This window comes from Rhineura floridana, chromosome 17 (genome assembly GCF_030035675.1).
Source record: "Rhineura floridana isolate rRhiFlo1 chromosome 17, rRhiFlo1.hap2, whole genome shotgun sequence".
NCBI classification, from domain to species: domain Eukaryota; kingdom Metazoa; phylum Chordata; class Lepidosauria; order Squamata; family Rhineuridae; genus Rhineura; species Rhineura floridana.
Genome location: NC_084496.1, coordinates 10,130,995 through 10,157,152, shown reverse-complemented (window position 1 = coordinate 10,157,152; position 26,158 = coordinate 10,130,995). Strand labels below are relative to the sequence as shown.

The 26,158-nt window shown below is 41.7% G+C and overlaps 1 protein-coding gene across 1 annotated transcript; it reads right to left on the bottom strand.

The window, feature by feature from the left end:
* Positions 1-1,425: 1,425 nt before the first annotated feature.
* Positions 1,426-18,503, bottom strand: JPT2 (Jupiter microtubule associated homolog 2). Its single transcript, XM_061599422.1, has 5 exons — positions 18,270-18,503; positions 7,893-8,041; positions 6,981-7,123; positions 6,406-6,463; positions 1,426-3,655 (listed from the first exon to the last, which is right to left on the bottom strand). The coding sequence occupies exons 1-5, from the start codon at positions 18,311-18,313 to the stop codon at positions 3,474-3,476; spliced, it is 576 nt and encodes a 191-aa protein (XP_061455406.1). The 5' UTR covers positions 18,314-18,503; the 3' UTR covers positions 1,426-3,473.
* Positions 18,504-26,158: the final 7,655 nt, after the last annotated feature.

Genomic DNA, 26,158 nt, shown 5'->3' with positions numbered 1-26,158 from the left:
ACAATACCTCTATTATACCTGGTGATTTGAACATGCAGGGACTCTGCCCTGTACTGTAACAAAATTAACAGAACACTGATCTTGGCTCATTATGTTGTTAGAAGAAAGAAAAAAGGGAGTGAAGATTTATTGTAACCTTAAAATTTTTAGCTCTCTTCAATGCTTTCTTTGACGTTGTCTACTGACCATACCTCTGCCTTAAATTACTAACAGCAGAGGACACAAGCTAATTAATTTAATGGCAATGTTCTTCACTGTTAATTACTGCAGAAAAAGATACTGCTTAGTGTTGCTGTGAGAGGTCATATTAGGAAAGGTCTGCAGACAACCAGATGATTGTCTTGAAAGGCAGCTACTACCTTCAACTAATGTAAGATCAGAACAGATGGTGCACAAGTGAAGCCAGTAAAGTTAACTCTTCTTTCCTAACGGTTGATTCATTCAGTCTTACATTCTGTATCAGCAACAGTAAGCACTGGAGGAGGCAAACGGTGGTTCTTTCCTTGTATAAGATTGTAAATCTTTGGAAAAGGGACTATTTGTACTGTAACCTTTCAAAGCTACTGGGATGGGGGCTACGTATGAAAACTGTTCAGTAAACGGTTTCAGTCAATGTAGCATAACTAATGGCAGTATCACCTTGCTATGGCCAATAACACAAAATAAAACAGGTTTGTGAACTTTGTTTTTCCTTCTTGCAATGATAGCTTCTATGAATCAGAATTCATTCAACAAGAGTATGAAAAACCATTCTTTTGATTTCTATAGTGCCAAACTGGATGGTGCTTCACAGAGTACAAAGGGGCAGGTCCCTTCTCTGAGAAGCTTACAATCAGAAGCTTGCCAAAGGGGGAACTGAAGAAGGGTGGGGAAGTGGAGGTTAACAAGGCAGTTAATTCAGTTGCATGTACTTTGGCTTAGTCACATTTGAATTGATAATGTTGTGCCAAAGGCTTCACAGAAGAGATGGATTTTGAAGATAGGTTTGACGAAATAAAGAAATGCTTCTCAAAAGAATGGGAGCATGAGTTTGGGCTATGGAACCACAGTCATGGTAACTTCCAACTAGAAAAGGCCATTGTTACAAGAATCTTATTACACACATGTGCAAATCTGTTAGCGCTGAACTAAAAGGTACAATCTTTCCTATTTCAAATGGTATTTGACTTTTATTCTCAGCCCAGAAATAGTTATATTCAACCAGAATTTAATTACAAATTTCTCAGGACAGAGAGACCTGTAATATATTAACATTTTGCTTAAGGTTACTCAGTACAGTACAGTGTTAACTGATGGCACTATAGAAATATGTTCACCACAGTTATTTTAATAGAACATTTGACATCCTGCGTATCCCCAATTAAAGACTCATAAGGTGACACAGGGACACCACTAGAACTTGCAGCCTTATCAGCTACACCTTAATGAACTGAAAAACTGCAGCTGTTTATTGAGCAGTACATGATTAAAACACATTTCGAGTATTCATTGACTCCCTTTTTATTTTAAAAAAGAAAAGTACCCTTTCTGGATACATAGTGTACTCCCCAGCCACCCCTTGAGGAAAAAAAATGGCACACAAAGCATTTTAAGGCTTAGCTGGTAAACTGCTATCAAAAAGAGGCACTGGTATAAATGCACCTTTTAATACTTCATTGCCAGGTTGTCCAAGAGGAAGTCCAAAACAATGCAAATGGCATCAGAGAAGCAAGTTTTGGCCAAATGTTCCTATATTGCTCCTTTTAAGAATAAATACATCACAAGGCTCAGTGTGCACACTACACCCAAACTTTCTTAATCACTGTTCCACTGCATTTGGGGGGGGGGCACTTGTTACAAGCAAAGTGATTGGCAATGAAGAATTATTCTCCCGCAGCAGAAGTTACTTTTTAATCAAAAGAAACAATCATCAACCAGCTTGGACAGAACTCCAAGTTACTTTCAACATCTAGCATAGAGCTTGTTCCTCAGAACCATTCTGCAGTAAAGTGTGTGTGGGGGGGTGCTGGCACGTGGAGCCACTGGGCAAGAAAGGCCACTAAGTTCTTTGGCATGCCTGAGGAACTCCTACATACAATGGAGTTAAAAAGGCAAGCCACTGCAGTCTAAGCACTTGATGTTGACAAATAATTAAGCCCTAAAATACAGCTAATCAGGCATCCATCCTATGAAATACATGAAATTTAAAACCCACCCACCCCTAGACCCATATACTGTGATTTCAGGAAACAATAACAAGTTATTGCAAAAAATAAAAGTCTGTGCACCAGGAGAATATTCTACTGCAAAACTTCTGGAACCATTCCCAGTCGAGAGAGAGAAACAAAAGTGTCAAGGCAACTACAATGCAAACATTGCATCAGGTGGGGTAGTCCATGCCTTCAGATAGGGTTACCAAGATACTACTGGTACCTTCAAGTCCAGTGACCAGGGCCGCAGCTTCAGCACAATTTCTTCAGGTTCTCCTCTGCCTACTATAGGCCAGGAATCTTAATTCCAAAATGGGGGGGGGGAGGGAGAGCACAAGAGAACTAGAAGGATGGGGTGGGCAGCACAGCAGCTGCAGCCTCACTCAGCATAGTTAAAAGTAAAGGTGCTGTCTCTGGGGGAGAGGGTTTGGAAAATCTATCCAAAATATAGGAAGAAGTGGCCAATAAGGAGGGAAGGCAAACAGAGTCAGCAGAGAATTAGACAAGAGCAGACGCTTTTGTAGGGCAGAGGTAGTCAAGAGGCCTGTGGAGGTCAGAACCTGTGAGCACAAACAGCTTCTGGTTGGTGGCTAGTGACGTGGTGGAACACTACCTTCTTAACCATCTCATCAGACAGGATTCAAGGTCTGATCATAGACAAGAGTGGTTTGGTGGAGTTTTCAGCAGACCATTCTGTGCTGTCCATAATTGCAAATGTCTTCTCTTGTCATTCAACTTGCATCCTCCTTAATTAGCCAAACAGCCTTTGAAGGGTGTTCCAAAAATTACTTCTTGCATGGTTCATTTTGACTACAGTTCATCTCCAGAAGAGGATCTGCTTCCTTAGTAAGGTTCTACCTCACCTAAGCTTTTTACAAGATGAAAAAGGGACAGCTCTAGTTCACAGTTCAGACAGATAGTCAAGAGTTTTGGTTAGCCTCCCTCCTTAGCTAGCACAAATTAAATTCCCTCAAGGCTATGCTACCTAATCTGAGCAACAAGAAAGCAATGTTCTGCCTTCAATAGGAGGTCTTCCTTAACCATATTCAGAAAGCAACAGAAGTGCATAGACTCAGGGTTCTCTCAAGAGTCTGCTTTGCAACTTTAAAAACCAGAGAAGCTCAAGCTAACTTATGCTACATACTGATTAAGCCAAACCACTAAGTGCCTCCTTCAAACACTAGAAGGCTAGACTTTTGGTTCTGACCTTGAATGCGTGGAAGATGTTTCTGAGCTGACTCCATTGGGGGCAGGGAGAGAAGGAAGAGAAAAGAGCAGCTTTCCTTAATAGAAGGCAATACTGGATTTGCCCCCAGGAGGGTTGAGGACTTTGTTGTGCGAGCGTGGCCGCGGCCCAAGCCTGGGTTCGTGATCATCCATTTTGGGTCCAGGCTCTTTGATGCTCTCCTTCTGCGGTTCTCTCTTTTCATTTGTGTCTTCCACCTTTGCTCTTTGGTTGTCTGTACCTGCATATCAAGGTAGGTTGTTAGGTGGCCCTGCCAGAATATTGTTTTTGTTCACCTGGTATTACAAGGATGGTTGCACAGTATGTGTTTTACATATGCCCATCTGATCTACCCTGCTGCACTTCATCCCCCAATTATCTCACAGTGCCATGCAGGCTAGACAAATATCACGAAATTTTCCTCCCCAACAATACTTCTCCAAAAAAGTTTTTCAAGAAACATGGCATGTAGGGCACACAGTTACGACTAAACAAGTGCATGTTCTCAAAACTCTTTTTGACCCAACAAGCAGGCCGCTATAAGAGAGAGACAAAGAACATTATGGAAAGTGCGTTAAAACTTTCTAGGCCAACAAGGAACAGTTATGTTCAAAACCGCAGCCAGACACACATTAGATGTTTGTGTCTCCTCTCTCTCTCTCTCTCTTTACTCCTGTCTATTAATTTGGCATTACTTATAGGCTGCTTTCTTTCTTTCTTTTATATCCCGCCCTTCCTCCCAGCAGGAGCCCAGGGTGGCAATTACGAAATATTACATTACCAAATATAATAATGGTGTACAACAATTAACACACAACGAATAAAAACAGTTCTCCAATGAGAAATCAGATACCTCCTGTGAATCAACTCATCCATCAGGTAAAGTCTACAGAAAACAGAACAATCTGTCACTTAAGAGAAATCCCCATCCCTTGTAGCTTGCTAAGAACTCAGTGACAAGCCATATCCAGGGGAAAGTATAGCTTAAGCCATGAGTTTATGGCAGAGGGCATCACTTGGTACAAGATTAGTGCTACCCACTGTATATTAATTACAAGCAATTAAATATAAGGAGTAATCTCACACATCCAATTTAGCAGGAGATTGATCTGAGTTTCTATCTATCAGTCTGATACATACAACTTGTATGAGGCTCAGATCCAGCATTCAGGAGCTGAGTCGAACAGCAACCCTTTCCAGAATGTTCTCATGGAGTTACAGGAAAACTGAATTGTGGAAAATCTTCTAAAAGATGTAATTTTTTTTTTTAAAGTAGAGGACTGCATTTTCAACTGGATTTTAAGAAAACACCCAACCAAATCAGCAAGGAATTATTGGGCTGGAAAGTTGGAAACAATGCAAGTGTGCCAATTCACTGAATGCCTCTGCTTCTGATGGGATCATTACATGGAAACTGGGAGGCAAATTTGGATTAATTCTGAGTTTCTAAGACATTTTGGTCAAACAATCTAAAGGAACTAGCCTTCAAGATAACAGCCAGGTGATATATCGCCCCTTAGCATCCTACATCTTAAGAAATTGCACTCAGAGGGAAACTTTCATATTCAGTAGCATTGGAACAGAAATAAAGGTTCTGTTGGTAATATTTTAGCGCAAATTCTAACTGTTGTAAAACTTACAAATAGCTGAAAACTCCCCGGTTGCTTTTCTGAAATATTTGAAGAACTCAGCCATCACAGTTCATTCCAGAGACCTTGTTTTTCTACTTATGGCAGTGAATGCTGTAATTGTGGGTAACTAGTGTTTAAGAAGATGCTGACAGAGAGCTAGCAGCTGACAAAGCCTTTTTTTTCCATGAGAAAGTTAACACATCAGTCAGTCAGCCAACTTTATTGCTTGAACCATAGGCTATTGGAAATCCAGAACAAAACTGAATAAGATTTTCACCATGAAACTACTTAAGATACTTATGCAAAAGGACTAATATACTTACAAAACTAACCTTAAGATTACACCACATATCAGGGACTGGTTTCTTTAGGGAAGCAGAAATCAGGTTCAACCACACTTTTTTTGTGTGGATTCCAACAATTCTCACTTTAAGAATCCTCCCAGGAATTTTGTTCATCTCATTTATACTGAAGGGATGGGATAATTCCTGTGTTATTAACCTCACTGTTTTCCCCTCAGTATTTTAGTTGGTGTAGATTCCATCTTCATCTTCAACGTTGGTTCTATTTCTGCATTTTTAATCTATTTTTCTTTTTTCAAAAAATGTATTTGTTTTTTGTGTTTTCAACTCTGCAGTGTATTAAAACATTTTAAACAGTGGGGAGGAGGGTGGCAAGCTATCTCATGAGCACAGTGGCACAGAGAAAAGGGGGTGCCCCTCCTATCAGCATGCTGCTGAAAGATTACACCTAAGAGAATGTGGTCCCCAGCAGAAAAAGGTTCCCCACTCCTGTTTTACATGAAAACATAAAAGGCATCAACATAAATTATAACACTTTAGTAAACTTAACTCCTTGCCAATCTGGCATTCCTAGCATGGCACACCCAAGTCTGGTGCATTGGTAGGTTTACATATAATCCTATCAAAGATGCAACAAGCTGCATTAGATGCCTGCACTTGATGGACCACTTACATTCACGTAAGCCTGCCTGGGCCTTAAGACTGGCCACAGAAGCCCTGCTCACAGACCTTCCACTAATTATTATTATTAAATAAATGTATTATTTATTATATTTGTCACTTTTCACACTCAGAAGAGTATCCCAAAGTGACCTACAGCCTTAAAAACATTAAAACTCCATATAAAATGATAATAAAATACAAAAGGGCTACCACTAGTTATAATCAGGTGGGCAGACACACGTCAGGGCTTTGGAAGAAGGATGGGATAACGTAACAGCCAACCTAAGCAGGGCAAAAGTAATGCCAGATAGGCAGAAAGACAAAGGTTCTCACAACACAGTGGCAGGCTGTAATACACCAATAAAAAGATACTGCAGAAAGCTTGCTTCACTTACCTTTTGGTTTTAGTTCTTGAGGTGCATCCCCTCTATCAGTCAAAATAACAACATGATCCTGGAGGGGGGAAAAAAACCTTAAAAAACACAATTCTTTGTATAGGGATATCGATTAAAAAGCCATTCTAGGGTTGCTTAGATTTCTTTCAAGCATGAAAGACAGGCAATTCATGCTACTTTTTCCTTTTTAAGAGCAGTGTTTCTTGCATGTAGTTTGCATTTTTGCAGGGTTGTTTGCCACACACTAGGCAGAAGGGTTTCAGCATATTATAGGTATTTGGCTCTGTATGCAACACCTACTGAAGCTCATTCCTTCTTTTAGAGATAACTGTGCAATTTTAATTCAAAACTTTGTAGTGGACAGGAGGAGGGGTCAGCATGATCAGGACTGAATTCATTGCATCAAAGGCTTCTAAATTCTGAACCGAGGAACCCCATATTCCACAATCTCAATCGTAAAAATTATGCATGGCTGCTTCATTTACACTAATAATTCTTTCTCTGATCTGGGTTCTACTGTAGTTTTATTTTTAAAAAAGAATGTAGGAAGTGGGCAAAAGCTAAAATACAGTTACCTTGGGTTTGTTTGGATGAGCTTTGACAATGCCGACAGGCTGTGGAGACCCAAAAATATTGCTTGCTTTTCCACCAGGTGGATTTGTAAGTTGACGAGAAGGGTTAGGTTTATGGTCCTCAAATATTCCACTGTCCTTCCCACCTGCAAGACAGCAATACTAGTGGAAGTTACTAAGAACTGTTCTTTCTTTCAAATACTTCCAGGTAGATCATAAGAAGATCCAGGAGCAAGTTCATTATTATTCACATTATTATTTATTTTACAATGGATTCAGACTGACCATTTTCCCCTGCAATGTGCACTGACCTTTGACCTAATGAGCCAGGAGTCAAGCAGAACTATTTTAAAGAGGTCTCATGTGCAAGAGGTTCCACTGATAAACAAGCTGCCCAGCTAGCATTAGCTGTAGCATTTGTTATGCATTCAGCAACTCCAGATAAATTCATTCCACTTGATTCCCAATGTCACACAATACTGCAACAAGAACTGTCATATGCTGCAACAAAGTTTGTGAGAGGATTTCACCAAGATATAAATGCACATGCTTCTAGAAATATTGTGGCTCACCCTGATGTAGAACTAAGAAGCATTAGTCAGATTGCTTTATACAACCTGTTAAAAACAGTTTGTTCGCTGGGGGAGTGCCAAGAACTGCTTCTGCCCTAGTCATTATTTACTGCAACACAGCCTGAATGACATAAGTGAAAGATTATCTTGACTCTCTTCATCATCTTCCTTTGTTACTACCATAAGCAGAAAGGTAGAGTCTGACATTCCTCCCCCCCCCCCGAGCTTGTGTGCACTGTGTGCTTGAATGAAGAAAGGCTAAATACAGATTATGTATTCTGCAGGCAACACCAGACCTGCCACGCCCCTACATAGTTCTTCTCAAAAAGACAACAACTCTCACCTGGAGGGTTTGTTCTCTTTGGAAAGTGCTGAGTTTCTTCAGCTCCTCCAAATATGTTTGATGCCATTCTGTGCGGCCTGAAAGAGGAGGCGGCTTCTTCTGGGCTCCCAAAGAGATTGCTGGAGCTTCCTCCAGGAGGTTTCAGTACCCTGTTTTGCAGAACACAGATAATAGTCAACTATAATAAACACAGATGATGTCCAGTCTGAATTCTATAGGAAACATTGGCTGTCTGCAACCAGGCATAGCCTTTCCATGGGGTGATTAATCCAAAGGTTTTGGGAGAGGGGAAGGAAATAACTTTTTATGGAAGTAGAAAACAGACACTTTAATGGTTCATATGTCGCCTACCCTCAAGTCTACATAATCTATTAACTTTGTCTACAAAGTTGATATGCTTAGGTGTGTTAAGAGGTGGTCAGGATCAGTTTAATCGGGCAAAGAATGCTCCTATTACAAGAGACTTGCACTATTAGGACTGTACCCACTCCTCAGCAATAAAAAAGATCCCTAAACAAAGTCTGTGCAAAACAAAAATCAGCTAACAATATCTACACATAAACATTGGCTTGATACTTCTTGCTGGAAATCTTCCCATTCTCTCAGTTGTTGGGTGAGGACATTACCACATCTAAATTCAAACTGAACAAGGCTAAGTGCATTTATTCCTTACACACCTGTCCACACCCTTTCACAGACTTATTAAAATTATTCCCATCTTGAAGTCTCTTTCACAGAAGTATGCCAAGATGTACTTATTTATTTATTTATTGTATTTGTATACCGCCCCATAGCCGAAGCTCTCTGGGCGGTTTACAGTAACTAAAAGCATTAAAAACAAGTATACAAGTTTAAAACACATCTTTTAAAAACAATTTAAAACACACTTTAAAAAAATTTAAAACAATTTTAAAAAGATGTTCATGATGTGTATTTTTTTGTTTTTAATTTATTGGATTTCTACAATCTCTCATCCAAAAATTAATTTTGATTTTAGTTTTCTATCAGATTATACGATGATTACTGCATTTTAACAAGGAACAGTTAAAAACAGATTCAATTTTTGTAATGGTTTAGATAAAAGAAGGTTGTCAAGAGATAAGGAGATCCAAATTTGTATGGGGCATAGAGACCAAAGAAAACAGGAGAATCCAAGAAAATGGACAGAAATTCTTAGGTGACACCAGTCCAAAATGAGCATTTGTTATCTTGCGCTGGTGTCATGTGACTAGCACAGTAGCATATGCACACATTGTTAGATTGTTGCAATCTACAAAGCTGTTCTTCAGCTTTCTGTGGAAAGGCACATTCCAGAGCAAAGCCAGGGGAAGCAGGGAACAGGATGTAAATGTCATTGAAGAATACAGCTTAATGACAAGATAAGAGGTAACTAGAATAGCCACTCAGTGCAATATTGCTTAGCAAAACCTACATGTTTTTGACCATATATTGATGGTTGGTCCCATACTAATAGCCAATATCTGCAAAAATGTAAGCTCTTGAATCAATCACACAATACAATGGAGTTTGAGATATTAATTGAAAGGAAGAGGAGGGGGATTTATTGTATCATATGCCAGGAAGGAGATGAGGATGCATTCAGATTTTGATACACAGCTATACTGCACTCCAGACCATAAAATTTCGCTCTCCAAAAACCAAAACCAAGGAGAATTTCACGTGCAATCAGAATGCCTGAACTAAAAAAAATAAGACTAAGAATATCATTCTGCTTCAGAATTGCAGCTGCTTTATTTCAACATGCCACAATGCAAACAAGCCTTCAGCCTTCACCCCCCCTCCCCAAGGAGATAGATAACAGGAGCAGTCTAATAACTCAAGACACACCGTCTGGTATTATTTAGCTCATGTAATTTAAATTCAAAACATTCTTAACTGGCAATGCAGTACATGGCATGGCAGCCTGTTCCCAAATATTCAGCTTTTGTTTCAACTTGGGAAACATATTTGTGTAACTGGCATTTTTAGAGCTCCTAAAGGAGATTCCGCTGTGCCCAAGGAAAGAAAGGGCGTAATTCCTTCTTTGTTATTCTCCAGCTGTAGGAAGACATGACTCCCCCCCCCCCCGTACCAAGTACTTCATTAAGCAAATGACACTCCTTAGAATTTGCAGGAAACACAACATTTTTATTTGCTATAATGGCCTTCCAAGTTCAGACATCTGCATACATATACAGTCACACAACATGCGGACAAAAGTAATCTCATAAATTCAGTATCAGCACAATAATAATTATGTAAGTACAGTACAACTAACAGATGGATCAGACCAATTTTAATAACCAAAACATAAACTATCTTAAGCTTGCTCTCAATGTTAATTAAAAAGCTCAATGAGGTGTTCCTCCCTAACGAAAGCATCATGTGTATTAAACATATGGCGATACTAAAGCAGCCTGTGATCTCTAGATGGTTGTTGTTTCCTTCTCTGTACATTTAGGCCTGCTTCACACATACTGTACAACGAAGCCATAGTTTAACAAACCATGAGTTAATCATTAGTTGTCCCAGGTGATAAAAAAAATGGTTTGTTTTTCTAGTTGTTCTTGCCTCATGCCTTTGTAGCTTGGTGAGCATCTAGGCTCGAGAGGCCGGGTTCACACATAATACCAAGCCATAGTTAAAACAAACCACGCTTCATAAACCAACAACAAACCATGGGTTCTGAACATGGTTTGTTCACAGTAAAACAAACAATAGTTAAGCTGCTGGACTAGGTTCACACATAACACTCAGTCATGGCTTAATAAGCTATAGTTTAGTTTAATGATCCATAGCTTAGTGATGTGTGAGCCAGGCCTTACAGAGCAGAAATCAGGAGATAGAAATTACATTATCTGAAGTAGGCAGTGGGATGAGATATACACTGAAGAAAATTGCTATTTGCTAGATTTGTGTTCTTCCCCACTCTTTCTAGTCATCTTATGGCCTGTAGTTTTAAACATTCCTTCTGACAGAAGCCACGTTCACCAATAGTAATTGAGACTACAGCAGTGATTTTCAAGCCTTGCTTCTCCAGTTATTAACTTAACTTAATTGAGTGTTCCTAGAAGCATTATGAAGTATTGGGTGTTATGCTAAATAAAGGAAGCAGGATAACTATGTTCACTATATGTTTAGTCATTTAAAAAACTGTATAGTGGTTTTACAATAAATAATGTTTTATTTAGTGCCCAAATGGAGTTAAATATTGACAGCCAGCATGGTGTAATGGTTAGAATGTTGGACCAGGATCTGGAAGATCGGGGCTCAAATCTTCACTCAGGCATGAAGCTCACTAGGTGACCTTGAGCCACTCACCATCTCTCAAACTAACCTACCCCACAGGATTGTTGTGAGGATAAAATGGGGATGGGGAGAAGCACGTATGCCACTTTTAGCTCCTTGGAGGAAAGGTGGGATATAAATTTTAAAATAAATTAAATTAAAATAAATATTGAAAGACTGCCTTCCTGGCCACAAAACACTGCCTGATTAAAAGCACCAGAATCATATCTGAGATCACTAATGTACACATTCAGGCACTGCTCCAAAAACACAGTTCCAAGCATTTCACCACTGACACATATGTCTGGCTGAAGATGCACATTAGACAGAAAACAGAGGGAGTTTTCATTGCAAGTTCTACATGAATATTGTCAAGGGACAAAACCCTCACAAGGAAAGCATAGTAAAACTTGTCAGTTAATGAGTACCACAAGTCCTCTCAGCTATGTAGGCTGTCTGACATCATGTGACCCACAGATTCCAAATTGCTTAAGGAAGAGGGTGGTTCCTACAGTCCTGAAAAGAGGCTGTGTTGAAATCCCTCCTGAAGTAACCAAGTTTGGATCCAGAGAATGTTAGCAACTGTTACCCTGTGCCAAGATTGCCCCTGGTACTGAGGCTGAGAGGCAGTGACTGGCCCAAGGTCACCCAGTGAGCTTCATGGCTGTGTGGGGGTTCAAACCCTGGTCTCCCAAGTTGTAGTCAGCACCTTAATCACTACACCACACTGGCTGTCTATTTTAAGGATGTATGTCTAAAAGCCGCAAGTGGCCTTGGACCTTGCAAACTGTTTGTTGTTATGTCAACTTGCCTGGGTATTAAGATCTGCCCTGCTCTTTGAGGCCCTGCTCTTTGCACCGTCGTCATGAGGCCAATGAACACAAGAGAGAGGGCAACACCAATCCTTCAGAATGCACTCCCCATGGAGATTTTCTGGGATCCACAAATGCTGATTTTTTAAAAAGGCTTTTAACATATATAACTCTGCTTTCTTTATTTTACTTTATTACGGTCATAGACCCGAACAAAACATGAAAATACAAATCCTTGATAGATATATATAAACAACATTTATACAGGGATATACTTTTTATAAAAACAAGTTTTATGAATAATTTTTTAAAATGACAATATAGATGTAAAATAAGGCACAGTTTTGATGTTAAGGACATTTTATCGATATTAGAGCTGTTTTTTCCGTAAAGCTTGGGCAATATAAAGAAATTTAGCAACTAACTTTTTAATATTTTTGTTTTTATCTGACAGAAGAAACCGAACTACCCCTTCTGGGGAACTTTCCTGATGGCTTGAAATAAGCGGCAAGATGAATTTGGTTCTAGGTTCTTTATATCATTGTAAAAGAACATGATATAAAGATTCAGGGCAGTTTGAATTACAGACACAGTAACGATGTTCTATAGGGATTCCTAGCTATCGGCCCGTTAAATAAGCAGAGGGTAAGCAATTAAACCTTGCGCGAGAAAACAAAAATCTATAATGGGGAAATGTTAATTCTGTTAAATATGACAGTTGATATGAAGAACAAAAACTCAGCCCAAAATGTAATGGGGAGCAGGATGTAGTTGCCTTAGAATATAAATACTGATAATCAAGATCCCTTATTCTCTGGCTGATGATATAATTGGCCTTTTCAGAGTCCCAGGATGATAAGAGATATAACTCTGCTGCTGTTTAATGATTGCTGCTTTTAGATGACTGCCAGGTTCACACACTGCCTTGTAACCCTAGATATATAGAAAACGTCGTGCATGCTTAAGGTAACACTACATGTGTTTAGTAGCACTGGTTCTCCATGCCACAGCTCATATTAAATGAGATACTTGTGTCCCCCAGGGTCAAACGCCAACCAGCCTTTTATTTGGGAAGAAATGTGGAGCAGAGAAGCAACAGGAGTATATTTGTGCAGCCTTTTGCTTCCTGCCACTTACTATAAGCACATGTTTGGAGCCAAGGCGAGGGGAGAACAATTAGAAGGGCAAAACCACAGCAGACAAGGGGTTAAAATTAAAGGTGCTGCCACAGTGTAGTTTACATGCAATACACAGTTAGGCCCCTCATAATGACTTTGGAAACAGACCCCAGGGCCCGATAATAGCAAGGCTAGTTTAAAACTGGTTTTCAGATTGTTCTAGCAGTGAAAGTGACCTGGTCACAAACGATGTTTTCAAACTGATCCACATAATATATTTCTACCTTTTTTTAAAGCAGCAGAAACATTCTACAAATGTGCTTGGTGGCTGTTGTTCTTCAGCTGGAAGCCTCACTGCATTCACATAAATATCTTACTTCATGTATCTTAGGGCTAAACTCTGACTCAGAAAATTCAGTTCCAATCCCTTGTGCTCTTTGTAAAGATTATGTCCTCACAGTAGTACTTCTAATGCCAAGAATTAGTTTCTTGAACACATTGATAACGCACAAGATCCACCCAATTTCATCACTCTCTTCATGACACCATGTGGATATTATTTCCTTTATGAGTCACCTTATGCAGAAGGGTCTCTAGAGGACTTAAACATTTAAAACCATTAATATTCAATACAATGATATAGCTCCAATGAGCCATGACTTCCCAACAAGTGTGCTTTCAGATGGCACAATTTGATTTGATCAACCTCATTGTTACCCGAGCCTATAGGGCTCCACATATGCTGGTCAAAGAAGTAAGAGGTAGGGGAGGAGACACATAAAACAATTTTTATCCTAGATTATTGCTTCATAAGAAAAGCCAAGAACCTTACACTGGTTGAGGCAGTGATCAACAGGCAGTGATCAACAGGCAGTTTTAGAAATAAGATTTTCTGTCTTGGATAAGAAGCAAAACTCTCTGAAGATGGAAGAACACAGCAAGATCTTGTCTTTAGAGTGGGTGTTGGCTGCTGGAAAACAATGCTTGCTGTCACAACTGAGCCTTCCTGAAAAAAATCATACCAGACAAGCATGGCCTGATGACCTTTAGCAGCCAGCATCTGATCCACCTCCTACAGCAAAAATCTATTCTGGAGCATTGGAAGGCAAGAATGATTAAAGCCCTCAGAGAAAGGGCTCCAAGAGGAGGAGCCTGATAATCAAATCTTCCTAGACTGATTCGCCTCCATGGAGTGACACCTCAAGGCAATGCCAGAATTGTTCTGTCCACGCACCTTTTTAATTTTGTGTACATGGGTATGCATATACAAATAATATACTACATTTCTAGCCTCCAATCCACCTACAGTGGAACTGTCCGATGTTTATTTTGGAGATTAGGCAGTTGCATATAGATATTATTTATTTATTTATTTATTTATTTTATTTATATACCGTCCTAAGCCCGAAGGCTCTCTGGGCGGTGTACATAAAAGATAAAACAAGCGCAGTGTAAAAATACAATAAATACAATAAATCAAAAACCAAAAACAAACAAACAAAAAAGAACCAAACAACGTCCAAAATGCAAAATAATAGTGAAATACAGTTAAAATACACTTTAAAATGCCTGGGAGTATAAAAAGGTTTTCACCTGGCGCCGAAAAGATAGTAACGTCGGCGCCAGGCGCACCTCATCGGGGAGACTGTTCCACAGTTCGGGGGCCACCACGGAAAAGGCCCTGGTTCTGGTCACCACCCTCCGAGCTTCTCGATGGGATGGCACTCGGAGGAGGGCCTTAGATGTTGAGCGCAGTGTACGGGTAGGTTCATATTGGGAGAGGCATTCCACCAGGTATTGCGGTCCCATGCCGTGTAGGGCTTTATAGGTCAAAACCAGCACTTTGAATCTAGCCCGGAAACAAATAGGAAGCCAGTGCAGTCGGGCCAGAACAGGTGTTATGTGAGCGGACCTTCTGGTACGCGTCAGCAATCTGTCTAGGCCAGCAATTAATTTGACCCACATTGAAGAGGTTAGGTGATCTGGGATGTAGGAGTGATGGTGGAAGAAGCTGGCTCTATACACACAGAAGAGCAGAAGGTCCACAAACTCTTTCAGTAAAGACAGACACTACTCCTTCCACACACAGCCTCTAGGATGGCAACTATGGGGCAGCAGGGGTGGGAGGAGGAGTTGGTGGTACTTGGGGTTTGACACTGGAGCCACTGGTTTTGAATGCATACCCTAAACTGGCATCCTCCAGATATTTTAGACTACAACTCCTGAGTGGGTTGCTGGGGAAGGCTACCATTAAGTGTACAATACTACAGTGGTTCCAAGACCATTATGGAAACCAGAGGTTGAGTCCCAACACACTTTCAGCTGACAGGCAGCAGAAGTGTTCTGCATACCAAGCAATACGCACTGGCAGATAACAGTAAGGTGTAGTATAGTTAAACTATGGAATTTGCTCCCACAAGATGCAGTAATGGCTACCAGCTTGGATGGCTTTAAAAGAAGATTAGACCAATTCATGGAGGACAGGGCTATCAATGGCTACTAGCCATGATGGCTGTGCTGTGCCACCCTAGTCAGAGGCAGCATGCTTCTGAAAACCAGTTGCCGGAAGCCTCGGGAGGGGAGAGTGTTCTTGCACTCGGGTCCTGCTTGCGGGCTTCCCCCAGGCACCTGGTTGGCCACTGTGAGAACAGGATGCTGGACTAGATGGGCCACTGGCCTGATCCAGCAGGCTCTTCTTATGTTCTTAAGGTGGCAAGCGAGATTTCAGAGAAGACCAATAAGGTCCAGCAGAGAGAGTTGGCCATTTGGATGGCATGGGTAGGTTTTATACTATATTGCCATTTAGGTCATATTGCACCATAGATTTATTTATTTATTTATTTTATTATACTTGTATACCGCTCCTTAGCTGAAGCTCTCTGGGTAGTTTACAGTAACTAAAAACATTAAAACAAATACAATTTAAAACAGATCTTATAAAAACAATTTAAAACAAAATTTAAAAATTTAAACAATAGATTAAGATATGTTGCAAGCAGTCTTCTCTTAGGTTTTCATTTAGGTCATGCAAAATGTTTTTCTATCAGCTGCCAGGTTTCAGGAACTCCCAAGTTCCTTAGCTGAAGGCAGCTAGACCATTTTTAAAAACAAAGTCCAGGGATCAAATTCTATTTCTGCTATAGACCCATTTTCTCTCAGCCCCAGTTCTCTCCCTGTGTCAAACAGGAATTATAGCATCCTAACAATAATGGTTGTAGAGTTCTTGCACATTAAAAGACAGCACACAAACAAATTCCTAAGTTAAGCAGAAACAAGGAGAACTGTGGCACCTTAAAGACTTTTGCAGCAGCTGCTTTCACGGGCCAGATACATTCAACAGTAATTTCAGTGGGGAGATCTCTCTCTCTCTCACACACACACACACACTCATGGGGGTGGGGGTTCATTCACAAAGCAAGCCCAGAAGTCCAAGTGACGCAAGAGATGACTACACTAAGGCACAAGGGAAAATGAGATCCAGGTCTAATCAAAGTAAAAGTAAGGTCTAGTCAATACAATAATTAAAAACACCTTACAACACACACACTTCCTTACACAAAGTAAAGGCTATTTACAACTTTCAGTCACAGAAAAACAAGTTAAACGCATCTAAAAATAACTTCCAACCTTTACTGTCAGCCAAAATAACTTCACAGAATAGTAGAGTTGGAAGGGGCCTATAAGGCCATCAAGTCCAACCTCCTGCTCAATGCAGAAAGCCAAATCAAAGCATTCCCGACAGATGGCTATCCAGCTGCCTCTTGAATGCCTCTAGTGTCGGGAGAGCCCACTACCTCTCTAGGTAATTGGTTCCATTGCTGTATGGCTCTAGCAGTTAGGATGTTTTTCCTGATGTCCAGTTGAAATCTGGCTTCCTGCAACTTGAGCCCATTATGCTGTGTCCTGCACTCTGGGACGATCAAGAAGAGATCCCGGCCCTCCTCTATGTGACAATCTTTCATGTACTTGAAGAGTGCTATCCTATCTCCCCTCAGTCTTCTCTTCTCCAGGCTAAACATGCCCAGTTCTTTCAGTCTCTCCTCATTACAACTCAACTACAACAAGAGGTTGACAGTTAAGTAGCTTGGGCATATGCAACTTAACACACTAGGTTCCCCTTCACTTTATAACCTGAATCACTTGCATTTACATGCTTCAGGCAAACCCTTGATTTTGCCAATTCCTGGAGACTGCATCTGCCAACTCACTCTACCTTCAGGTTAGCATGGCCAGACCAAAAAAGCAGAAGAATGGCAGGACACCTTATCAAATGGAAACGACTCCAGCTGCAACAGAAAGGCTGATTCCAGGAATCTCTGTTATCCCTTCTTGCTCAGACAGGCCTTGGGATATTTAATGCAGCATTTGGGGGATATGCCCATCAACTTTGCATTAGATCAGCTTTCAGAAGCACCACCATACATTTTCACAAGAACCCTTACAATTGCCCTGCAAAGCATTGCGGACCTTATGTGCATTTTATCATTTAACTTTTATTAGTCAACTAATGTTTTTCCCGCTGGGGAAAAAAAGATCAGACAGACATGGCATAAAAAGAGCCAAAGTTAGTATTGCCCTCCTATATTTTGCTTGATCAAACTGATGGGAGAGCCAACATTCAGCTACTGCTCTCTCCTTTTTAAAAGAAAAAACACACACACCTCACAGAGTAGTCTTTTATGCAGGTTTACTTGAAGGCACTTAACAAAAAAACTCAGAAGCAAGTCCCACCGACTCCATCAGGCTTACTCCTATGTAAATGTGCACAGGATTGCAGCCTCGGTTAGGCAACGACCCATTTCCGTTGGCACCCCCTGAACGGGCACTTTCACACTCACACCCCTCTCAAAGCGGAGCGAACCGAAACTAGAGGCACACAACTCCCCCCTTTAATTCGAATTAACCGCGCCTACCGCGGCTGCTTTTACAATCCACATTCTTAAAACGAAAGGAAAGGAAAGGACAGGGCTGCCTTTTCTTTCTACTTCTTTGAAGCGAGGCGGCCCCGCCAGGTCATCGGCTTCCGCCCACGAGGAGTCCTCTCAGCGCAAGGGCGGGAAACGGAGCGAGGAACCCAGGCGTCCAGCGTCTCCTCCTCAGCCCTCGAAGCCGGAGGACAGCCCCCTGGGCGCTTCCCTCCATGGACTGGCCGCGTTTACCTTGAGCTGGGTTTCGCCAAGTCGGTCTCGGGACCCTGAAACATGGCGAGGCCAACAACGGCGACTGACGGCCTAACGGATGCTAAGCAACGGGCTGTTCCATTAGCTCCGCGCCGGAGATTTCCTCAGGCGGGCGCTCGGACGGTGTTAGAAGCTGATTGGTCGATGAAACCGCAGCTCATTCCATCCTCAACCAACCATGACTCGGTGATCCGCCCAAATAGCGCGGAGGGGACGGGGGTGGTTTGGCGATGTGGAGAACTACAGGACGACACGGTGCCCGCGCGGGGAGTTTTCTGCGCCTTCTTATTGGAAGGGGATGCTGCCATTCCGAAGAAGTTTGGCGCTGGTTGGTCGAAACGAAACAGAATGATAATAGCCTTTAAGGTTTAAAGGGCTTCGACGTATCTTTCCACCGTTCTTTGTCTCACGAAAGGGATTGGAATCAATTAATTGAAAAGGCCAGATACCGTGGCATAGTTTAGTGCAACGAGTTACTCTTTAAAAGTTTGGCAGATTTGTTGTTATGTTGCCTTCAAGTCGATTACGACTTATGGCGACCCTATGAATCAGCGACCTCCAAGAGCATCTGTCATGAATCACCCCGTTCAAATCTTGTAAATTCGGGTCTGGGCTTCCTTTATGGAATCAGTCCATCTGTTGTTTGGCCTTCCTCTTCTTCTACTCCCTGCTGTTTTTCTCAACATTATTGTCTTTTCCAGTGAATCATGTCTTCTCATTCTGTGTCCAAGTATAATACACACCCCAATCGGAAAGGGTGTGAGACAGGGTTGTATTTTATCACCCTATTTGTTTAATCTATGCAGAACATATCATACGGAAAGCGGGATTGGACCAAGATGAAGGAGGTGTGAAAATTGGAGGGAGAAATATCAATAATTTAAGATATGCAGACGATACCATACTACTAGCAGAAACCAGTAATTATTTGATGAAAGTTAAAGAGGAAAGCACAAAAGCAGGACTACAGCTGAATGTCAAAAAGACTAAAGTAATGACAACAGAAGATTTATGTAACTTTAAAGTTGACAATGAGGACATTGAACTTGTCAAGGATTATCAATACCTTGGCACAGTTATTAACCAAAATGGAGACAATAGTCAAATCAGAAGGAGGCTAGGACTGGGGAGGGCAGCTATGAGAAAACTAGAAAAGGTCCTCAAATGCAAAGATGTATCACTGCACACTAAAGTCAGGATCATTCAGACCATGGTGTTCCCAATCTCTATGTATGGATGTGAAAGTTGGACGGTGAAAAAAGTGGATAAGAGAAAAATCCACTCATTTGAAATGTGGTGTTGGAGGAGAGCTTTGTGGATACCATGGACCCCAAAAACGACAACTAATTGGGTGTCAGAACAAATTAAACCAGAACTATCACTAGAAGCTAAAATGATGAAACTGAAATTATCATACTTTGGACACATCATGAGAAGACATGATTCACTAGAAAAGACAATAATACTGGGAAAAACAGAAGGGAGTAGAAAAAGAGGAAGGCCAAACAAGAGATGGATTGATTCCATAAAGGAAGCCACAGACCTGAACTTACAAGATCTGAACAGGGTGGTTTATAACAGATGCTATTGGAGGTCGCTGATTCATAGGGTCGCTATAAGTTGTAATTGACTTGAAGGCACATAACAACAACAATATGCAGAACGTATATAGAAAGTGGGATTGGACCAAGATGAAGGAGGTATGAAAACTGAAGAGAGAAATATCAGTAATTTAAGATATGCAGATGATACCATACTACAAGCAGAAACCAGTAATGAATTGAAACCAATGCTGGTGAAAGTTAAAGAGGAAAGCACAAAAGCAGGACTACAGCTGAACACCAAGAAGACTAAAGTAATGACAACAGAATATTTATGTAACTTTAAAGTTGACAATGAGGACATTGGGGGATTTTCCGACTGAGAAGACTGGCGCTCCTGTCGAAGCCCTGGTTGGATTGTGGAATACGGAGATGACCAGGGCGGCTGACACGATCGCTCCCATGTGCCCACTCCTATGTAGAGCTCATATAGCTCCATGGTATACCGTGGAGCTGAGAGTGATGAAGCAAGAGAGGAGGAGGCTTGAGTGCAGATGGAGGCGAACTCCTGACGAATGCAATTATGCCTTGGTGAGTGCCTCTTCTAAGCGGTATATAGTAGCGGTGAGGGCAGCAAAAAAGAGATATTTTGCTGCCACAAGTAAGGCATCTCTCTCCCACCCGGCGGAGCTTTTTAAAATCGTACGAGGGCTTTTACATTCTGGCCCTCGGGACATCATAGATTCATCTGTAGCCCGCTGTGATGAGTTCGCGAGGCACTTCCAGGATAAGATCGCATGCATTCGCCGGGACTTAGACTCCAATATTATGGCAGTGGGATCTAATGAAGCATCCAGATTACGGTCTTGTCCTTGTTTATTGGATGAGTTTCAGTCTGTACAGCTTGAGGATGTTGACAAGATCCTTGGACTGGTGCGGGCGATCACATCTGTGCTGGACCCTTGCTCCTCTTGGCTGGTGAAAGCTGGCAGGACCGGAACCGCTGGCTGGGCCAAAGAGATAATAAACGCCTCTTTGAGAGAGGGAGTGGTCCCTGACTGCCTAAAAGAGGCGGTTGTGAGACCGCTCCTGAAGAAACCCTCTTTGGACCCAGATAACCTGAACAATTATAGACCTGTGGCGAATGTTCCGTTCCTGGGCAAGGTGCTGGAACGGGTGGTTGCCGGCCAGCTCCAGGGGCTCTTGGATGACACTGATTATCTTGATCCATTTCAATCCGGTTTTAGGCCCGGTTTTGGCACCGAAACAGCCTTGGTTGCCCTGTATGATGACCTTTGTCGGGAGAGGGACAGGGGGAGTGTGACTCTGTTGATTCTCCTTGATCTCTCAGCTGCTTTTGATACCATCGACCATGGTATCCTTCTGGGAAGACTCACGGAGTTGGGAGTTGGGGGTACTGCTTGGCAGTGGCTCCGCTCCTACTTGGTGGGTCGCCACCAGAAGGTAGTGCTTGGGGAACATTGCTCGATGCCCTGGACTCTCCATTGTGGAGTCCCGCAGGGATCGGTACTGTCCCCCATGCTTTTCAACATCTACATGAAGCCGGTGGGTGCGGTCATCAGGAGTTTTGGGGTGCGTTGTCATCAGTACGCTGATGACACGCAGCTCTATTTCTCCTTTTCATCCTCTTCAGGTGAGGCTGTTAACGTGCTAAACCGTTGCCTGGCCGCGATAATGGACTGGATGGGAGCTAACAGACTGAAGCTCAATCCAGACAAGACCGAGACGCTGTTGGTGAGTGCCTTCTCTGCCCAGATGGAGGATGTTTATCCTGTTCTTGATGGGGTTACACTCCCCTTGAAGGAACAGGTTCGTAGCTTGGGAGTTCTTTTTGATCCTTCCTTGTCACTTGAGGCCCAGGTGGCCTCGGTGGCATGGAATGCTTTTTACCATCTTCACTTGGTACCCAGCTACGTCCCTATCTGGACAGTGACGACCTCGCCTCAGTTGTTCATGCTCTGGTAACTTCTAGACTGGACTACTGCAATGCGCTCTACGTTGGGCTGCCCTTGAAGACTGTTCGGAAACTACAGCTAGTCCAGAATGCAGCGGCCAGACTGCTGACGCGGACCAGAAGGTCCGCTCATATTACACCCGTTCTGGCTCGTCTGCACTGGCTTCCTATTTGTTTCCGGGCTAGATTCAAAGTGCTGGTTTTGACCTATAAAGCCCTACATGGCATGGGACCGCAATACCTGGTGGAACGCCTCTCCCAATATGAACCTACCCGGACACTGCGCTCAACATCTAAGGCCCTCCTCCGGGTACCATCCCATCGAGAAGCTCGGAGGGTGGTGACTAGAACCAGGGCCTTTTCCGTGGTGGCCCCTGAACTGTGGAACAGCCTCGCCGATGAGGTGCGCCTGGCGCCGACGTTACTATCTTTTCGGCGCCAGGTGAAAACCTTTTTATACTCCCAGGCATTTTAAAGTGTGTTTTAATAGCATTTTCATTATTATTTTGTATTTTGGATGTTGTTTGGTTTCTTTATTATTTGTTTGTTTTGTTTCTTGATTTATTGTATTTATTGTATTTATACATTGCTTGTTTTTATCTTTTTGTACACCGCCCAGAAAGCCTTCGGGCTTAGGGCGGTATATAAATAAAATAAAATAAATAAATAAATAAAAATAAATAAATAAATTGAACTTGAACATATTCCCTTTTGGAATAGGGCTCTTGTTCTACCCTTTTTGTTGTCCTCGTCCAATTCTATACAATAACTATCATAATAGTTCTCTTTGTCCCTAGGTACTAGTTGCTGTATTATTGCATTTAGGGTTCTGACCATATTTCTGTCTCCTTTTGCTTTTGCTTTCCTCCTGTCTTAACCATTTTGGGAGTTTTGTCAGTTATCCATTGAGGTCTTTCTTTTTAACTAGCGGTATTGTCTTTTTGCATTCTTTCCTGATAATGTCTCTTGACTTCACTCCATAGTTCTTCTGGTTCTCTATCAACTAAGTTTGAAGCCTCAAATCTGTTCTTTATTTGATCTTTATATTCTTCTGGGATGTTATTTAAATTGTATTTTGGCATTATGATTGCTTTGTTGTTCTTCTTTAGCTTTACTCTGATTTTCGGTATTACCAGTTCATGATTTGTACCGCAGTCTGCTCCTGGTATTGTTTTCACAGAAAGTATGGAACTTCATCTTTTGCTGCCAATCATATAATCAATTTGATTCCTATATTGACCATTTGGTGATGTCCATGTGTACCATCCTCTTTTTGATTGCTCAAAAAATGTTTGCAAGAAACAAATTATTGGCTTCATAGAATTCAATAAGTCTTTCTCCTGCTTCATTTCTATCTCCTAAGCCCCATTTCCCCACAATTTCTAGTTCTTCTCTGTTCCCTACTTTTGCATTCCAGTTCCCCATGATTATTAGAACATCTTGTTTTGGTATGTGATCAATTTCTTCTGGTACTTCTGTGTAAAATCCCTCCAATTCCTCTTCTTCTGCGTTTGCTCTTGAAGCATAGATTTGAATGATGGTTATGTTAATAGGTTTCCCATTTAAATCTCATTGATATAACTCGCTCAGACCTTGCATTATACAGGCGGACCCCGCTCATACGGCAGGACTGCCGCTGTAAAGTGGAAATCGCCGTAAAGCAGAACCCATTGACGATAATGGGGCGTGTCGTGCAAAAATGACATCAGAATGGTGCGCGACAGAAAAAACCACCGTAAAAGCAGAACAAGTGCCTTAATGCAGGGACTTTCCCTAATTGAAAGCCGCCGCATTAGTGAAGTGCTGTAAAGCGAAGCGCTGTAAAGCGGGGCCCTACTGTAGCTAATTGCTTTTGCTACATCACTTCTTACTATTAAAGCAACCCCTTTTCTTAATTTCTCATTTCCCACATAAAATATTTTGTAGTTGCCTGATTGAAAGTGTCCCATTCCTGTCCATTTTAATTCACTCACGCAAAGTATTGTAATGTTGATGTGTTCCATTTCTTGCTTGACAATTTCTAACTTTCCCTGGTTCATGCTTCTCACATTCCATGTTCCTATTGTGTATGTTGTACAACTCCAGACTTTCCTTTTGCATCTGTGCGCATCAACGTCTGGGCTTCCTTTCAGCTTTGACCCAGCTGTGTCATTAGTCACAGCGCTACTCGTACTTGTCCTTTGTTCTTCCCCAGTGCTTGTTGAGTGCCTTCTGACCTGGGGGTCTCATCTTCCAGCACTATCTCATGTTGCATTTTGAATCCTCTGTTCATAGGGTTTTCATGGTAAGAGGTATTCAGAGGTGGTTTACCATTGCCTTCCTCTGTCTGGATGCATCTTAGTCTGGTGTCTCAGCTTTGACCATTCTGCCTTGGGTGCCCCTGCTAGGAGTCTAGCCTCTTGGTCTACACTCCTGACGGCATTGCTGTCTGCTTCTTTGGCACTCTCAATCCCCCTCACCACATTAAGGTGTGCATCCTAGAGGAGGTGGCAGATTAAGTAGGGCATTAATTTATTTATGTATTTTAAAATTTATACCTTGATTTTCTTTAGAAGATAAACTCAAAGCGGCTACCAAAAAATAGTAAGATGCATCATATAGTAAAACAGTTTGTCACACGAAGCACAGTTCCAATGACAAAAAAAAAAGGTTCAAACTATTAAAAGCAACTTCATACATTAAAATCAAGAGCAGGATAAAATATGGGAGACAGAACTTCAGCAGAAGCGTGTATAAAGATAGCAAATAATAAGGATCCAGTGTCTTGAGGCATCCACCCAATTTATTATAGCTTAAATTTTTTGGGGGGGACTTAAGGTTTTAAGAATATAAGAGCAACCCTACTGGAACAAGCAGTAGCCCATTGTCCAGCATCCCGTTCTTGCAGTGGCGAACCGGATGCCAATGGGAAGCCTGCAAGCTACACGTTCATATGTCCCCTTCACACAACTCTCCATCCAGGTAAGCAAGAGGCACTCTCATACCTCAAGGTCACATTCCAGCCACACAAAAGCACTTGGGGAGGGTGTGGGGCAGCCGGGGAGGGGTGTGGCCTGGGGAGAAACCCAGGGGCCAGATTGAGAGGTCTGGAGGGCCCCATTTAGCCAGAAAGCCAGAGTCCCCACCCCTGATCTAAAAGGAACAGACTTGTGGTACTTTCTAATCAATTTACAATGCAACCCTGCAAGTAGCAGTGAATTCAATTAGGCTTACTCTCAAGTAAGTGTACATAGGTCCCACACTTTCCTGGGAGGAGGTAAGTCTCATTGAATTCAATAGGTCTTACTTCTAACTAGATGTGCATAGGATTGCAGCCACATTGTGGCCTAAGCGTCTGAATTTCCAGCTTTTCTATAAGAATTCGTATTTATTTATTATTTAATTTGTAACCTGCCCTTCCTCCCAGCAGGCGCCCATGGCGGCAAACAAAGCGCTAAAAACACTCTTGGACATTATAGAGCTGATCCTGATTTTCCAGAGATTATACTGACTCATGTTGCAACAGGCAGAACAAAGGTATCCATCAGTGTTCAGACGGTTATAAAATAACAAACAAATGAAACTTCCTCACATACAGTCTGAGCCTTTGGGAAAATAGTTGCATAGTTGCCCCAACCCCAAAAGATCCAGTTTTGAGTTTTGGACTATAACCCAGGTGGTTTCGCTAGCCTATAAAACTCACTGGGTGACCTGTAGCCAGTAATTATCTCAGCCTAACCTCCTTCATAGGGTTGTGATAAAATGAAGGTGGAAAGTCACACATGCCATTCTGAGCTTTTGGATGGAGTATAAAAATGTAATGAGTACATAAGTAACAAAAACTGCTCTCTGGGCCTTTCTCCTTGGAACATTAGCTTCCCTGTTGCTTTTCATTGCTGCTTTATTTGCACTTCAGAGATGCAACGTATTTGCAGTCCTCTCATTCCCCCTCTGAGGCAGTTTATCTTTGCTATTTACAGACTTCAGGACCACCCAGTTAGAGCGTGAGTGGGTGCAATAATTAAAATCTGGAACTCCCATACTGAAGTGCAACTATTTTCTAACTGGGGCACAAGAGCTCAGAAGACCAACCCAGATGTGTCCCATAATAGACAGATATTCTCCATTACTCAAATCAGAGTAATGTATCATTCTGAGGCCTTCTACTGAGAGGGGAATCAAGTCATATTCCTAGCCAGTAGAAAATGTATCAAGGCATAGAGGGTACAAAAATGAACACACACATGAATTAGACCAAGGATTAGTATGTATTTATGCACAATAATAAAAACAACTTTACAAGTTGAATTGGAAATTGAAAACAGAGGAAGTTAACAGCTTTTGTGTATTATATTAAATAACCCAAACACCTT